This window comes from Alligator sinensis, unplaced genomic scaffold (genome assembly GCF_000455745.1).
Source record: "Alligator sinensis unplaced genomic scaffold, ASM45574v1 scaffold691_1, whole genome shotgun sequence".
Classification (NCBI taxonomy): Eukaryota; Metazoa; Chordata; order Crocodylia; family Alligatoridae; genus Alligator; species Alligator sinensis.
In genome coordinates, this window is record NW_005843199.1 from 133,368 (window position 1) to 151,093 (window position 17,726).

The window sequence follows — 17,726 nt, forward strand, 5'->3', positions numbered from 1 at the left end:
CTTTCCTGCCTATGCAGGGGGTCGGACTTGATGATCTATTGAGGTCCCTTCTGACCCTAACATCTATGAATCTATGAAACCGTTGTGGCAGGCATGCTACAAATTTGCTCCACACCCTTCCTGAGTACCACTCTAGTTCCCTTCCTCTGCCTGATATGCTGCTCTGCTTTCTACCCTGTGCTCCTTACCCAATTTGCTGGTCTGCTTTCTGCCTTATCTGCTGCTATGCTGCCTTCCCCTCCCTGATCTGCCATGTGCCCCACACACATGGTGTCCATGCCATTTGTGGCACACGTGTTGCAGGTCAGCCACCCCTGAGCTAGATAACTCATCTAGAGGTTCCTGGAAACCGATATCATTCTGTACCACATCATTTCTGAAACAGAGCTGTGATATGAGTGCTGAATGTATTAAGATCTTCTTTTTACCACTGAGTGGCAAAACAGATAATGTCTACTTTTAGCATTTACTAATCCGAGTGCTTAGTATTCACTGTTATTTCAAACATCCCTTTGTTGACTCACAGACATTACTAGAAGAATTTTGTGTGGAAATAGTGCCTCAAAGAAGAGGAAACTGCCTTGCTTATCTCTGTCTCTTTAAAATATTCTCCTTTAAGCAGACAGTTGACATAATTATTCAAAAGCAGAAGGCTACTTGAGTCTCTAAATTTGCATTAGCTTGTTCACTTATCTTAAAATTAGAGTTTGCAGAAAACTACAATCTCATTAAGAATATTGTTAGGATGATGACACAACCATATTCATTGGTCTGGCAAGCATGTGGAGTGGAGGCATCTTGCCAGGTCTTAAGGGATGTTTGGAGTAAGTTTTTTTTTTTTTTTTTTTTTCCATTGACCTTTCTCGCAGATGCGGTCTGAAAAGCTTGGAAGGGAAGCCATGTTCAGCCGTTCCTATTAGAAGGAAGTTCGCTACAATGCAAGGCCTTTATATTGGTAGAAGATAGGAAATGTATTTTAAAGGGGATAAGAGAACTTCAAGTTTTTAGTAGCAGAAATATGATAAAACTAAATATATTAACCTGATCTGCTTTTTTGTATTTGCCAATATGTCCTGTATTCCCTATTGCTGCCTTAAATCATTTTTTTTTCAGAGATTCGTGCAATTACTAGTTAAGGGTCAGGGAAATTCTCAATTCTGTAGAAGACTCAAAGATGAAGGGAAAGCATTCTGAGACAATCTGATAGAAGAAATGGACTCAAATTTGCATTTTCACTGACATTCACATGGGTGAATGAAAGGTTGGCTCAAACAGCAAAATGAAATTCTGGTCTGGAACTTCACCTGGATTTGTAGATGTTCAGTTCAAAGGTTTTCCTGTGTAGTAGTAGTTTAGCTTTGAAATCCAGTTCTGAGTGCTGAGAGTTAGGGAGTTCTGCCTTGAGCTTATACCTAGTACAGATAATGCAGACAACATAAGCATGAGACAGAAAAGACCTACTTCGATTATAGAATTCAACTTCCTGTTGGGTCTAGCTATGAACCTTAATGAAAAAGTGCTAAATTGTCTTAGATGTTGCATTAAAAAACCCCAAAAGGCACCCTATCCTTGGGGGTCAGTGATGTTTTTGGGCAGAGTGCCAAAAACACCTGCAACCTTGACTCATAAGATGTTGGTGTGCCAGTGGCAGACAGCAGGGGAGCTGGGAGGGGCCTGGTCCTTGTCATGGCAACGTGGTCCTGGCTCCTTTCCTGAGATGGGAATGCCAAGAAAAATGTTTTTGTGTGCCACGCTCTGGGAGTTGCCTACCCCTGCACTATCCTTAATCTTAACCAAAAAATCAGTCAAGAAAAGCATAGGATCTCAAACTCCGTTTGGAACACAGTGAAGAGTGCTTGGAGGGAGCTGGGGTTGATTACTTCCTGAAGTTCATGACGTAAACCGAATGGGAAGAGGCAGAACCTTTGGCCAGGTTCCCCTGTCGCAAGCAGGCTGGTTTGCTTACTACTACTTTTTCCATATAACAGCAGTGGCAAAACTAAGGCATGTGGGCCCAAAATGGCAATCTTGGTCTTCTCTATTTGCATACCTCTCACATCTTTCTTCTTTGGGGCCCCTTTTCATATCTCTGGAGGAGTTGGGATCAGTGCTGGTGGTTTAACAGTCTCTCTGGGTGCTTAGGATTATGGGAAATGCAGTGTAGGTACAAGAAGTGCAAGCTAGATAATAGTGTTTCCTGCCTTATTATGGTATTTGAGTTTGAAAGTTGATGGGGAATGAGAGAAGCAAGGAGTTTTGCTAGAGGTTGCTGTGGTTGGGAAAGGGAGATAGAAAAAGGAATTAGTAAGAGAGTTAGGAGCTGAGTCACTGATATGTGAAAAAAAAACAGGTGGAATTAATTCTCTAAATTGGTAACAGGGCTCCTGCTGCTGGACATTTGTGCACATGACTTGAGAGTCTTCCCAAGCTTTCTATCTCTTTAGAAGGGTGGGGGGTAAAAGGCAGAGGAAACTGTTAAAAATCACAAAAGTGTTTCAGTAGCTAGAGTTCCTTGGTCCCAGTGAAATAAAAAACTTCTTGGAAGGAGGTTCTCAGTTCTCACTTTTCCTTCTGATGGCTACCCCTTCTTCAGCACCACTGCTCTTACAGGACTTTGCATTTTCTTTGTCTGCCTCATTGCCCATCCTAACAGATATCTTTCTGCCTGCAATTTGGTGTGTACACTGTTTCTATTATGTCTATCTCAGTGGTCCCCTCCTCCTTGTTCTACAGTTTGCTTCTTTTACAGCAGGCAGCCAACTCTTCCCTGCGTTAGTTGTTGGGGCTCTTCTCTGCTCAGCTGCCTGTAGTTGAACAGTCAGCAGAGATGTGTGAAGGGTGTCGCTGAACATCTTGTCTGCGTAATAGTCCAGGATATTGGTTGGGGCAGTTGTTCCAGGTTTTGAAAACCTGAGACTATTGAAGACAAACTAACACTGTGGTCATGAATTGAGTGAGGAAGGGTATGAGATGAAACAGAAGATCTAGGTATTGGAGACAGAGGGGAAGGGGCACTGGTTCAAACACTAATGTTTTGGCACCCAATAACAGAAAGATTTGCCGTTGCTGATCTCAGCTGTAACATACCGCTGTATGTTTCTTTTCACATTGCTAATTTCAAACATGGAAACTGGGGCAAAAGAGTAATAGTTATCTATCTTCCTCCTGTTTTACCTCTTCCCTGTGGTTTAGAGAAAATAAGTAACAATGATGAAAGTATTTTAAATACTTTACATATTTTAAAAAGATAATTCTTCCAATACAGCTTTACCCTTTGGCTAGTAAAATGGCTGAAGTTCTGTCAATACTCCAAGTAATAATATATATATATATATGTCTGTTTCAATATTGACACATGTTTTAAACTGTTTTAGTAACCGAAGAAGGGTTAGGCAGGAAAACACAAACATAAGTCACAACTGATTACAGGAATCATGTTGAGGTGATTCCAGATGCGTTATTAGCATGAATTTCCCTGTAGAATTTCAATGGGAAATATTGTTGTATTGCAGGTAAAGAGGGCTTTTTTTAAATGTTAATAGCTCTGGCTGGAAGATAATTGCAAGTAAGAAGCAGTTTTCTCTAATGCTGTGTTAATCCCTTCCTGACAGAAAGCAGAAGAAGAAGATCTTGTTCTTACACCTGATGGCACCAGGGAATTCTTAACATTTGAAGTTCCACTTAATGATTCTGGTTCAGCTGGACTTGGTGTCAGTGTCAAAGGTAACCGGTCAAAAGAAAACCATGCAGACCTAGGAATCTTTGTGAAGTCTATCATTAATGGAGGAGCAGCTTCTAAGGTAAGAGGAGTCACCATCTGCCTTTTCTTGCCTGTTAAAAGTACCACAGCTTTGGCTATTCTGAGGACATCCCCAGCTTCCAAGAACATAGGATTTTTGTGTGTTTAGCTAAACTGGCTCTTCTTAATTTTGCTGTCAAATGTAGCTGTAGAGTTCTACTCAGGGATTGTATCCAAATGAGCATTTAATGCGAATCAATAAACTCCAGAGCTGCTTGAGCTGGAGTACACTGTTTCTGGGTGCAGCATCTGCACATGCACCCAGGACAGCAACACTTTGAGCTGGGGCAGAGCTGACCTGGGCTGGCAGCAGGCTCTGAGGGTCAACTCTGGGCTCCAGGTGGCGGTGGCGGCAGTGGAGGAACTGGCTGGTGTATGAGGGTGCCAAATGTGCAGAGCTGTGTGGCTAGGTAGCAGCCAGGAATCTGGTCTCTTCCTGGTCACTGTCTACACGTGTTTCAGCACAGTAAATGATTCCACTGTTAGATGAGCACTGTTGGGGACAGTACTATCTTATGGCAGAGTTAATTAGTTTACTGCACCGTAACACCAGTGCACATGTAGATGGTCACACTTAGCTGCAGAGCTAGTTAGTCTACTCCACAGTACAGTGCACATGTAGACGCATCCAGATTTACATATTAGTGCATCGGAGGAATTAAATAAGCTTTAAAGATTCTCAAGGAATAAGAAATGCATTTAAATTAGTATGCTGTTTGTGTATATTATGATAATAGCTTGAAGTGCAAATGTATACATTATTGGAATAGACATTTCTTACAGTGGCTGTTTAAAAACTGTTATTCCAGTTTTCACTTAGCCATAAACTATCAAGATTAAGAATAGGTTTTATTTTATTTTATTTTATTTATCTTTTGTGCTAAAGACTTAAACTTCTTTTCTTTTTTTTTTCTATGTGACTGTTGCATTTTCCCTTGGCAGGATGGCAGGCTGCGAGTGAACGATCAGTTAATAGCAGTAAATGGAGAATCCTTATTGGGCAAGACAAACCAGGATGCTATGGAAACCCTAAGAAGGTCCATGTCTACAGAAGGAAACAAACGAGGAATGATTCAGCTTATTGTGGCTAGACGAATAAGTAAAAGCAATGAGGTAATACACTTTTTATGTACGGTTTGAAAGCTCCAAATACTTTTGAAGATACTCTTGTTTACAGGAGATCTACTGTTTCTTTGAGACCAGGAAGATTAGTATTTGATAGTCTACAACAGAAGCATAGCATGGAATTATTTGAATTTCAGTTTTGTACACGCTAACCTTATTACCAGATCAATGAAGTTTATTTCTTTAGAGTATTTTTTTTATCAATAAACAACAGGAAAGACTGGATAGAATGACATTGATTTTTGTAATTGAATCGCACTTCCCCTCTGAGTTTTGTTCCTTAGGATTTTCATATAATTTTGTCAAACCTTTTTTTTCCCCAAATACAGTTCAAGTTTTCATGGTTTGATGCTTAACTGGTTCATTCTTGTTTCATTTTTCAAACCTGATTTAATTTCATATATCCGGAAAATGTGAAACATTTAGGGTGGAGTGATGAATTTTTATTACAGTATTTTTAAACTGATCATTTACATTATAATTTAATATTCTGCTAAAATCTTTAAAATGTAAAGCAGAAAGATATTAAGATCCAAAGACATAAGGATCATTATTTTAAATCTTTGTTCAGTGCTTACTTGCATACCTGCCATTGCAAGGTAAACATAGAATCCTGAATTCAGGAGTTTCTAACAAATCCATGAAGGAACTTAGCCATGATGCTAAGGAACTGAGCATCACCCCAAAATTTAGGCACTTGGCTCCAGGAGCAAAATGTCTGAATCTAATTAGTGAAAGGATAGAGTCAAGTGGCTATAAAAATGAGTTTCACAACATTCAGTAAACTGAATGCGGGTGATGCTTAAGTTACTGGTTCTCATCCATTTTAGATTTAGGGATCTCCTCTTAGATTTAAGTCTTGGGAAATGTCAGCTCTTAACTTTAATTAATTTTTTTGACTACAGAAAAATAATAGAGCAATTATTCTATTGTAAAGGATTCAGAAAGACCATAACTGGGCAGAATGTTTTTGAAACTAGGGATTTCTATTTGAAATCTCTGGGTTTATCTTATGAATCACATGTAGGTATTTGCACACTTAACAGCACTAATATTGAGCATTCACCCCATGGCACCCTGGTTGAGAACAACTGTCCAAAGCCAACCACTAGGAAATACTGAAGAGAGGACATTTCTTGGCTTCCAGCCCCTGTTCCTGGTACTGCGTATGCATTGTGCATTAAAACATTATTGTATAAAATATATGAATGTTGTTGGTCTCCAGGATCAGAACCAGGACCCCCCTCTCATCTGTACCACCAAGAGAGTGCCCTCGTTGCTAGATGCACAGTATCATGTTCCCTCTTGCTTACTCTCCCTTGTTCCATTTCTTGCATTCCTTTCTACACCCAACTTCAGCAGTAGTTTGTGTCCTGTTTCTAGCACAGTGATAGTGCGCTCCTAAGAGGTGGTAGATTTGTACTTGAACTCCCTCAGGCAGAGAAGAGCCTATGATATAGGTCTTCCACTTTCTGTACAAGTGCTCTAACCATGAGGAGATTTAAAAGGCAGTCCCATCAGTATCTTCATGTCTTCCTTCTGTGATGAACTCAGGTTTGTCTGTGAGTGTCTAGATGTGTGCTTCGTGTTAGTTGAGAGCCCGAAATAGACAAATAAAGTAAGTCTTCTCCCGGACACGTGTGGCCTCTTGAGTGCTTTAGCAGTTCTGATCGGTTTTGTGAATGCTCTTTTGGGGTTAGGGACCTACATTTTGCTTAACTTGCATGTTTGGCACCTAATTATATTTTTGTACCTGGCCATGAAGTCTCCAAATAAATGTGGAAAAGGATTGTTTAATTATATAAATTATTAAATTTCTATTTCAGTTTTTAAGTTCCTTCCCACATTCTATTGATGTCTTTATAACCTTAACATCTCTTCATGGTATCCAATAATTTGTTCGAGATTAATTTAAGTGATTTTATGTAGGAGATATACCTACATAAACATACGTATAGGAGAGGTTTTTTTAGCAATTTCTTTTTGGAGTACGTTTTAAAGACAAGATCAAAGAAGGCAGCAACTGTTCTGAATGGTGGGAGGAGAGGGAGAGTAACCAGTGAGCTGTCAGGGAGCCCTGGTAGAAGCCTGGTACCTCTGCTGTAATTTCCAGAGGTCTGGGTGTTCCAGCAGTGGTGTCACTGTTGATGCCAGCACCCAACATATTACCATCACTGTCAGAGGCCTGGCAAAAACCAGGCAAGGTTCTTTGAGTAGATGTGATATCTTTTATTAGACCAACTGAGTAGCTGGAAAAAAGTTCTTGGCAAGCTTCTGGGTGCAGTCACCCTTCTTCAGGTATAGGGAGTCTCTTCTGTCTCAAAACTCTGCTTTCTTTGATAGATTTTTGGTGGGCATTCATTCTGGTACACAGTTTTTGTTTGGTTTCTCCCATAACCTTAGTCTTTTGGTGAGAAGACTACTCGAGATGGGATGAGAAGAGTCAGTATGAAGGATTTTTCAGAGTGATCTTTTGAACCCGTGGGCGTTGGATTTGGTCTGACTGTTTCTCAATACAGAGAATGGAATGTTGCAAAATGATATAGAATCATTGAAATAGACTTAAGGCCTTTTCTTGTGAAAATAATGACATGAAACAAATTTGCCTTCTGTCAATGAAAACCTTCAAAGCCAAATGTAACGAGGTAGTTTTCTTGTAAATATTTTGGTGCAGACATAGGCCTTCTGCAAGCAAATCCAACAGGGTTCCATTTAAAGTTAACAGGGTTTATACAAATTTATTTCTGGCTGTAATTCTGTGCACTATGCTTGCTTAAGAACTGATTTGGGAGACTTGACATTCACGTGTTTGCTGCAGAACTCACATCTGAGATGCATCCAGTCCCAGAGCCAGACCCCAAGATAATATAATGTATCTGTGAGGGAGAGGGTTGTGCCCACCTGAGTCTAATTTGCAAGTTTTGTAGATTTTACGATTACTTAATGAGCTAGCGAAAAACCATGGTAACCTGTCTAGGTGAATTTTCTTGTGCAGCTGTCGGCACTCTTTGCATTACTAAACTGTATTTAAAAAAATGTTTCTGACACTGCTACTTCTTCCTCAGTTATTACTTTCAAAGCACTTACCAAAAGGAAAATACAGTGGCTGTGAAGTTTTCTTGTTTTACTGTCATGGCTTTCATGAGCAAAATACTAGCCTCTTGCCTAGTGGAAAAAAAATCAAGCCTATTTTCTGAAGGTCTTATGCCCGAGTACAACATAACAAATAGAGAGCTTTTCTAGCATGGGTTCCACAAATCCATGGCTCCATGCAGTTTGCCATATATTTTGGGAAGTCGCATCTAACACACATTTTCCTAACTAATAGCTACAAATGACTGAGCAGTCATTTCACCTTACTTCCCAAGATACAGCATTAAATAATTGATAGTGCTGGTTGTCGCTTTCTTTAGAAGCGTCATGTTTCAGTTACTTGTTTGCCTATTCTAGATCTGGCTATGGCTTTTACTGAACCTCTGGCAAACTTTTTATGTTCACATCAACTGGGGTGAACATTATTCTTTGTGCTTGGAGAGGCATCTAGAAATCTCTCTCCAACTCTCACTTACTCATCATACATCCTCACTAAAGATTTTTATTTAATTATTTGAACAAATGTTCTTAACTGACTCCTGCAAACCCTCCAAGTACCAGCAAGTCTAGGAGCCTACATAATAGACAGAATAGAATATTTCTAAGAAAATAAGGCTGGAAGGGGCATGTAGTCCAGTCCCTTGCTCAAGGCAGGATCATCCCAGTCAAGTACATGTCTAACCAGCTTTTGAAAATGTCCAGGAACAGAGATTCCACAACTTCTCTGGGTAGCCCATTCGAATGCTTGACCACCCTCATAGTCAGAATCCTTCTAATCCCCAACCTAAATTTCCTCTGTTGCAGCACAGAGTCATTGTTCCCAGTCCTATCTTTTATGGCTACAAAGAAAAGTCCATCTCCATCTATACTCACCCTTCAGGTATTGGAAGACTGTTATAAACTCTCCCCATTATGAAGTCCCCTTTCCTGTAGTCAATAATCCTAGTTCTTTCAGCATTTTCTTATAAACCATGCTTCACTGGCTACTTTTGTTGTTCCTCACAGGACTCTTTCCAATCTTTCTAGATATGGGGCCCCAAACTGGATACAGTACTGTGAGGAGGCAGTGCTGCGTAGCATGGAAGAATCACTTCCTTGGATTTGCAAGAGACACTCCTATTGATACAAATCCATATGCTGTTGGCTTTTTTGCCACAAGAGCACAGTGTTGGCTCATATTCAGCTCATGGTCTATTGTAACCCCCAGGTCCTTCTCTGTGGTATTGCAGCCAAGCAGATCATTCCCGAGTCTCTATTTGTGCACACAATTATTCTCTTCCAAGTGCAGGACTTTGCACTTGTCCTTTTTGAATCTCATTGGTTTTATTTTAAACCATGTCTCCAGTCTCTTCCAAGTCATTTTGGATCTTAGCCCTGTCTTCCAGAGTGTCTGCAACTCCACCCAATGTGGTGTCATCCATAAATTTGCTAAGCATGTACTCAATCCCATTGTCCAAATCATTAATGAAGTCAGTAAATGATACCAGACCTAGGTATCAAATGGGTCTCCCAAGTAGACACTGAGCCATTGCTGGCTAATTGAGTAGCTTATTCATGAAAATGTCTTGAGACACTGTCAAAAGCCTGGCTAAAGTCAAGGTATATCACATCCACTGCTTGTCTGTCATCTACAGAGTATGTAACTTTATCATAAAAGAATGAACCGCATCTAGAGAACCTGTGCAGTTTTTCATATTCCCTCCTCCCCCCCCCCCCCCCCCCAAAGAAAACAAACCAAAAAAAAACCAAAGGAAAGAAAATTTGTCATACAAAATATCAGGAGGAAAAAAACAAGATAGTGTTTTAGAAGAATCTTATAGAAAATGAAATTGTAGCTTTTGAAAACTGTTATTACACTTTTAGCTTCCTGTTCACCTGTTCTAATTCCCAGGTCGATTTCAACATTGTATCTGCCTACTTTATTGACAGAAAATACTTTCTGGATAGGTTATTATTGCTGAACCACAGCAAGGGGGGAAACAAGATTATGTTCCCTCTTGTGCATCATCATTAGTACTGTTATGTTCCAGTGACATGGTCAATCTTTTTACTGCTGTGCAAGGTCAATCCTGTGAAGCTTTAGTGCCTCCAGCAGAGTTGCATAGGTGTCAGTTTAGATGGAATTTGACCTGCAGAACCAATGCATATGGTAAGAAAGTCAGAGTCACCATGCTTAACTCTTAGACTATTGACTGTATTTGCCAGCTTGGTTCTCAGGATGCCTTTTTTCTCCCTAATATTCACCCCGGTTTTTCTAATTTCCATCCTGCAATATAGCAATCAAGCTGGGTTCTTACATGATAAAACTTACCACCCAGCCTCCAATAAAATAGAAGTGAGTTGGATTTTAAGCTAATGGGAAATCTGAGTGTTGTTTTTGAGCTGTTTGTTAATGATTTGTAGGCCCCTGTAGTTTTATTTTCAATAAACCAATTAAAAATTATTTTAAAATAAATTTTAACTTACGGCTGCAGAGGGTCTATAGAGTTTGGAATTGGTTGAGAGAGAGAGAGTGTCATGCAAGCTGTTATGTAGAAAGTCATTTCCAGTTCCATAGTAGAAATTTATTTAAGGCCCTAATCCTGTTTTAACAAGATCAAGATTTTGGATATTAGTTCAGGGATGGATCCAGAGGAATTTCAGTGGCGCAGTTGAACCCTTTTTCAGACCACACCATAGGAACAGCAGCTGGCAACTTTTAAGTTGCCAACTTGAGTTAGAATTTCCCCTTCCCTTTTGCTCATTGGCACATCCCATCTTGTTTCCTCTTCTCCCCCCTCTTTTCATTTCCCTTCCTTTCTCCACCTATTGCTGCTGGTGTCCCCAGTGTTCCAATTGCTCCAGGGGCAAGGGAGCTCTAAAGCTGCTCCTGCCTTGCTCTAGCTGGGCTGCATGAAGCGCTGGGCTCAGCCCAGGACAGCAGCACTGGGCATGTTTTTTTCCCTGCCTGATCTTCCCAGGTATTGCCCACCAGCCTGAAAGCAGGCTCAGGGTGGGGGAACCTGCCTGTTCTCACTGTCCCTGGAAGCACTGAGTTGCATAGCAGCTTGCACACTGCTACCTGCAGGTGGGGCAGAGGGGAGGGATGGGGAGGGAAGGGTATGTGTTGCTGAGCATGGATGGGAAGGAAGGGAGTTCTGAAAGCCAGAGTTAGTAGGGAAATTTTTGCCTGATTTAGGAACATAAATAATGTTCCTAGCTGCTGGTTCTGTGACATGGTCTGCCCATCCTGGGAGATAAGGGGAAGCTCAGAGGGGCGATGCAGCCACTCCTTCCAGGAGTGGTTGCTACACCTGCACCCTTTTTATGAAATCCTGGATTCATCCATTTATTAGCTATAAGGGAAACTAGATTCTCTCTAGCGTTTTGTGGCCATAGGGAAAATGGTGATAACTTTCTCATTGTTTGGCAGGGTAATTAAAATGTAAGTTAAAAAGGATCATTACACTTCTAAATTCTTAGTTTATATAATTTGAGCATAGAAGCAGTTTTCAAAGTTGGATAGGTGCTCCCTTACATTCTAATTTCAGAAACCTATATAAAAATTCCATATAGATAATATTTTATCTTGTCCAGAGTGATAGTGGATAGATCATTTGTTCTGACAGGTCAAATATAACAGAATAAAGTAAAAAGGGCCAACATAACTTCCCAGAAGGTAAAGAGTGGTTATAATAAGCCTTAGGCATTGCCTCTAGTAGGAATTTTCATTGACTCACCAGGAGGTTGAACATAATCCATCCAGGCTTTCAACTAAATTATGTTATAGTAAATATTGATATAAGTATAGAGAGGTTTGTTGTCATGAATGAACTTCAAGCCAGAGTCATGTGTCCGTATTACAACAGTACAAGGCACGATATTGTAGTTAAATGTCTGTCAACATCTCCATTATAAACCTTTCAAATCTTTGTTTAATATCTTAGCCATTTCAAACACAGTTGTCCAGTTGCTGTTTCATATAGGTTACTAGCTAATATTCAAGAAAGTTTAATATCCAGCCAAAACCTACATTTTCAGCTTTACAACATTAGGTACTCTGAGAAAATGCTGTGTATGACCGACATTGAATATTGACTCCCAAATACATTGGGAAACTGAAGCACAAAGAGGTAGAGTGACCTGTCCAGTGTCAAACCAGCATGTTGGTGGCAAGAAGGGAAGAGTTTCAGAAGAGGGGATTTATACTGGGGGCAGGCAAGTATTTATTGAGTTTTGGCAAGCCGTCAAGGGCCGCATGACAGGCAGCAAGGGGCAGATAAATATTAATTTTCTAAATTTTTTAGGGGCCCTGCAGGCTAGATAGAATGGCCTGGTGGGCTGCATCCAGCCTGCAGGCTACATTTTGCCTGTCCCTGATTTATATGTATGTGGCCAATATTTCATAAAAGCTTCTGCACAAACTGTTCCTGTTAGCTCTCAGGACCAGCTTTCTAGCTGCTTGACATAGCCCACCTAGGACAATGGGAGCCAACCTTTTTCATAAGAGTGCCACAGATTAGCCCCCATCCTCTCACTTGCTACTCTGATCCCATTCTTCTGCACAGTCTGTTGCTCCGCTTCTTGCTTCCTCTCCTGTGCTCACTGCTTGATCTGATGCTCTTTCCGCTTCCTGGCCTATCTGCTGCTGTGCTGCCTGTATCCTCCCTGATCATCTGCATGCCACACACACAGGCTGCCCATGCCACTTGTAGCATATGCCACAGGCTGACTCCCCGTGACCTAGGGTTTGTCTATGTTGTACTGGACCGTGTCCTGGAAGACTTCTGTGAAAATGTCCCCTCCCCAGCTCAGCGTCCCTCTGAGTATGCTGCATGTCCAATAAAATAGAATAAAATAAAATATCTTTTCTGAGCAAAGTAGAACAGAACTGGTGATTCCTCCAGAATGCATTAAAAGTGGTTACATGGTATTTTTTGGCTTGCAGAGCAAGTGTGAGTAGACATGGTATGCTTTCATGGTGGCCCTTCCTTGTACTCTCTAGCATGGTATACACCTGCCCCTCTTGTCACAGGACTGGCATTTTGTTTCAAATGACTGAAAAACCCAAGATTTGAAAAGAAGTGTCAGGATCCTTGCATTAGTTGTTATTATTGGGTGGCATAGGCAGACAGCTGGCAAAAACAGTATCACCATAATGCATGCACAACCCTCAGGCACAGCACCAGTCAAATCAGCACAGCTGCTGCAGGGCATGTGTGTTGAACTCAGAAAATAAAGGTAATCGTTACACTTACAGTTCTGCTCCCTTATTCCTGAATAACTTGCAGAGATTGCTTCCCTGCTAGTGGGGCTATGATTTTATGGGATAGCTGGATGTCTCCTGGTAAGAAGGAGCCTGGTACGTGGTCGCTCATGTTAAAATAAGATAAAGGTTTCTCTAGTTTAATTAGGTAGTCAATTCAATTATAATGGGTTCCAGGAAATTTATGAGAATTGCTTCTTTCCAAACCTGACGGAAGGAAACCTGTTTGGAAGGTTTCCAGGTTCCAAAATCCTTCTTGTTTGTATGCTGAGGTCTGCTGCTGTTGCTGAGTATACAACAAGCACAGCTCAGAAGGAGAAAAATTAGCAGTGAAACATGGCAGATGGTCTTTCTCCTGCCCAGATACTGTAAGGGCCCCTCACCTCTTTAACTGAAATGATTAATGGAGAAGTGAGTGAAAGAAGACTTGGAGCTGGTTTATCTCTTCCCCATCACTTGGCATTACTGGTTGCATTCTAAACAGAGGGGGCAAAAACAAGGGTGAGGCAAACAACTTAGTCTTCTGTCTCCTTTATGCACAAATGCCTTGAATGTTAGTTGCATTTTTGAGACCATATTCCTATTCCATTTCTAGCTTCTCACAGGGAAGATAGTACCATTTGGAGGTTCTGTAACTTTGAATGGTAGCTGCTTATAACGATCAAACTCGATCACAAAAAACTCATAACAGGTCCAAACCCCAAGTTCCAACATTAGAAAGAGCCAAAACATGTTAAATAGGACCAGCTCTACCAGGGTTTGCCAACCTGTGGCAAAGGTGCCAGAAGTGGTACAGGCAGCCTCTGTGTGTGTGGCATGCAGCAGGCTGGGGAGGGGACAGAGAGCACTGTGGCCAGCAGGGAGCAGAAAGCAGAGCAACAGATCAGGCAGGAAGCACAAGGCAGGAAGTCAAAAGCAGAGAAACAGGTTGGGCAGGGAGTAAAGGGCAGGGAGCAGAACGCTGAACTGTATATGGGATGAGGGAAAGGGATCAGAGTAATACCCTGTTGGCATATATGCCAAAAGGTTGCCCCCCACTAAGCTAGAGCATAACCCACATAATCCTTGCCTTTTCCTCTTAGTCTCCTTTTCTATTCTTACAACTCCCCTTGTTCCTGTCTGTCTTCCTATGCTTTCTTCCTCTATTCTCTTTGCCTCCTTCACCCATTTCTTTTTCTATGCTGGGAACAGCCTCATCACTGAGCCGAGCCAAGCCAAGCTCCAGCCTTCCCTGTTTTTTAACCTATAAGTCAACTTTTTTGCAGAGCATTCCAACTGACTTCATTCCCTCTGCTCCACACGTTTTCACATCACACCTGCTATGGCTTTGTCTCGTATGCTTGGTAGGGCAGGGATTCATTACATTTGTGCGTCCATTGTATGGTACTGTGGATACCATTTTATTCAAAATAATTAATAGCAGGCAAACCAAAACTGACTTTCTCCCTGGGCGTTGCATAAATTGTTGCCATCTTCCAAAATCTGTACTAATTTAGGAATATTAAATTAGAGGTTAACAATTCAGAACATATTTAATTTTGGTTCCAGTGTTATGAAAGAATCGTTGGGAAAGGAGGTCAGAGGGATCTGGACACATTAGCCTACAATATGCAGATGAGAAGCAAAGAAGAAAGGCTGGATAATAATTTTGTGCAGCAGAAAGCACTCTAATTCCCTGAAGTTAGAATGCAATGTGCTATTTAACAAATTTCTATAGCAGCTCCTCTAAAACCACAAATATGTTCCTGTCAAGAGTTTTGATAGAGTATGTTCTAAAGGGAGGGAGAGAGCAAGCCTGACTATTGTTCCATAAATAAAGATGCATAATATGAAATTTGATTTGATCACTTCTGCCCTTGTGTTGGCCATGCTCTTGTTGATAAAGTTTTTGCATACTTATGCACACAGCTCCACGTAGGACAATATTGTTTAAGTAACAAGGACTAAGTTAGTTGTCCTGATATCATCCAGATAAGGCCAGCTGGGCTAGTTAGTGCATATAGTGCTTTGCTAACAGCTGGTTCTTATCTGAAAAATAATGGGCTCTGATGGAGGTCCTTTCTCGTATTAAAAATCTTGGCTCGTTTTTATTAAAATAAAAAAAAAGAGAGAGAGAAAATGCAGCATGGAGCATTTTATGCGTAATTCGATTGTATTTGTTCTAAGGTAGTCAGAGTGCAGGGCTGATCCTAAAAGTGGAACTGTAGTGTCAAGCTTGTGCTACCACTACTAGCAGTCATTGCAGTAAAGTATATGGGAGCCAGTAGCAACGCTGCTCTTTTCATAGCCCTGCCTCCGTTGAAAGGAGAGAACTTCTAAGATTTTTGTTGATATCAGCTACCTGTTATCTATTAAACAAATTAACCTATGGAAGATAGTACTAATGCCAGCTTAGGAAGGAATGAACTTGTGTATGGGGAAGAACAGTGCTTTTATTTGCACTCTAATCTTGGTTTTTGCTATCCATTGCTTTGTCTTGCTAGCAGCATTTGCTCCAGCTTTGACGTTTTTTTACACAAACTTTCTTTAAATAAGGATAGGCACAAGATCTTTTTAAAAGCACTTTGTGTGCCCCCTCCAGTTTTTGTTAGTTTATAAAAGGCATTGTATCTTTTGTTAAATATTTGTGTAGTTAGCTGTTGATGTCTTTATTTAAATCTCTCTTTTGAGATGCTAATCAGAAACTAAAAAAGTCTTTCCCATGAAAGTGGTAAAATACATGGTCCCTGTTACAAAGCACAACCACCTAAACACAATGATTCTCTTGTTTAATCTTTTGTGTACTGCAGTTACCAGTTTACCTGGTGTGAATTTCTCTGCGTTTCTTTCAGATTCCGAGCTTTCATTTATTCTGTTTTGTAATAATCTAATGGGACTGTGAGACAAACTATTTTGATAGTTGTTGTCTGCAGAGATGAGCTGTTACTTCCAAAATGGTCTCATTATGTGGCTCAATAAAAAGCTGGACAGTTGTTACATAAACTCTGTAATATAATACTTTCTTTCTGGAAAAAATAAATAATTTTATTGTATTAATACACTAATCTATTTGGACCAATTTTCAGACTTTCTTTAAGGAAAGTGAAAAAAATTCATTTATCCTTAATACAGTTAGCGTGAAAGTTTAAATTCCTGAATAGTCTCATGGCTTTTTTTATAGCATTTCAAAATTTAACATTTTAATTCCTCCTTCAAATTTGCCTTTGATTTCTTCACATCAGAGGCTATGAATATTGTTTAATTTACTTTTTGGTAAAGCTGTCACTTGTAATCTGCAATTTAAAAAAACTAATAAAACAAATCCTCATTTCACAATTTAAACCTTATTGAGTCTAATTCACTTGCACTCCAAGTTTATTATTCTCTTGCAGCTTGACGTGTCTCCAATTGTAATTGTGTTGACCCTTCGATGCAGTAAATCTCCGCAGTGCTTATCAAACTGGGAAAGATAAGTCTACAATTCGGAAATTCATTAAATATCTCATTTATATTAAAGAGATGATAGCTTCGAACAGAAATAATAATTTTTACAGACTTGGTGACCCCTGATTGTGGTCTCATCTACTTTGGAATGCAGTGCTTTACAAATCCCCACCCCCTCTGTGTACCTGGCATTAAGCCAGCGACCAAATGTCATAAGATGTTAGTCCATTGGGTTGACTTCAAAGCCTCTCTTGTGAAGATTGTAGTTAAGAGTGCTCTGTAGCCCTCGAAGCACATTTTTTTAAAGACTTTAATAGCGTAAATTTCTTTGTCATGCTGGAATCATGGATAGTATACATGGCTGTTTTAAAAAAAATATTGCCTATTTTTGTGTTTCATGGAAGGGCAAACTGTTCTTTTGCTATTTAAAGAACAATCCTAAGAAGTGATAAGCACTCAATTTCCAGTTGACTTCAAAGAGATCTCCATGTTCTCAGTACCTTGCAGATTCTGCCCTTCAGCGTCTTTCACAAGATTTTTACGCACACATACAAGCACACGTTGTAGGATTCATATCAAGATATTGTTCATGAATTCTAACATGTTTATAAATGTTAGATGGCAAAAAAGAGCCTGTAATTCCTTGTTCTATATCAATTCAACAGTTTTGGGTTTTTTTTTCCTTTGGAGTTCTGGATTCAAGTTACCAAAAAAAGAAAAGAAAAAAAAAGTAAGTGAACTGAACATAGTCTCATTCAGGCCTATCATAGGCATTTTGTGCATAACAATCATTATCATTCAGTAGCAGTTGGGGTGCTGAAGTCTGTGGTTCAGGCATATCAACAACGCTTTGTAAGCAGAAGGATTAGAGATTCGGGAAATGGATAATTGAATGTGAAGTCTTTCATAACGCGAGTGACTTGCAGCTAGTTATTGGCCTACGTAAAATAAGTTGGGCGTCTCAGTCAGACCTCCACTGGACAGGAATTCGCATCGTTCATGGATCATTGTTGTCAGTCTCATCATAGCTACTTGTTGTTA

At 40.2% G+C, this 17,726-nt stretch overlaps 1 protein-coding gene across 1 annotated transcript in view; it reads left to right on the top strand.

Moving 5' to 3' along the window:
- LOC102372201 (partitioning defective 3 homolog) overlaps window positions 1-17,726 on the top strand; it is a 196,974-nt gene that overhangs the window by 80,435 nt on the left and 98,813 nt on the right. Inside the window, exons 9-10 of the mRNA XM_006037929.2 lie at window positions 3,612-3,800; window positions 4,742-4,912. Of these exons, the coding sequence (XP_006037991.2) occupies window positions 3,612-3,800; window positions 4,742-4,912 (360 nt within the window). The remainder of the gene's footprint in view (window positions 1-3,611; window positions 3,801-4,741; window positions 4,913-17,726) is intronic.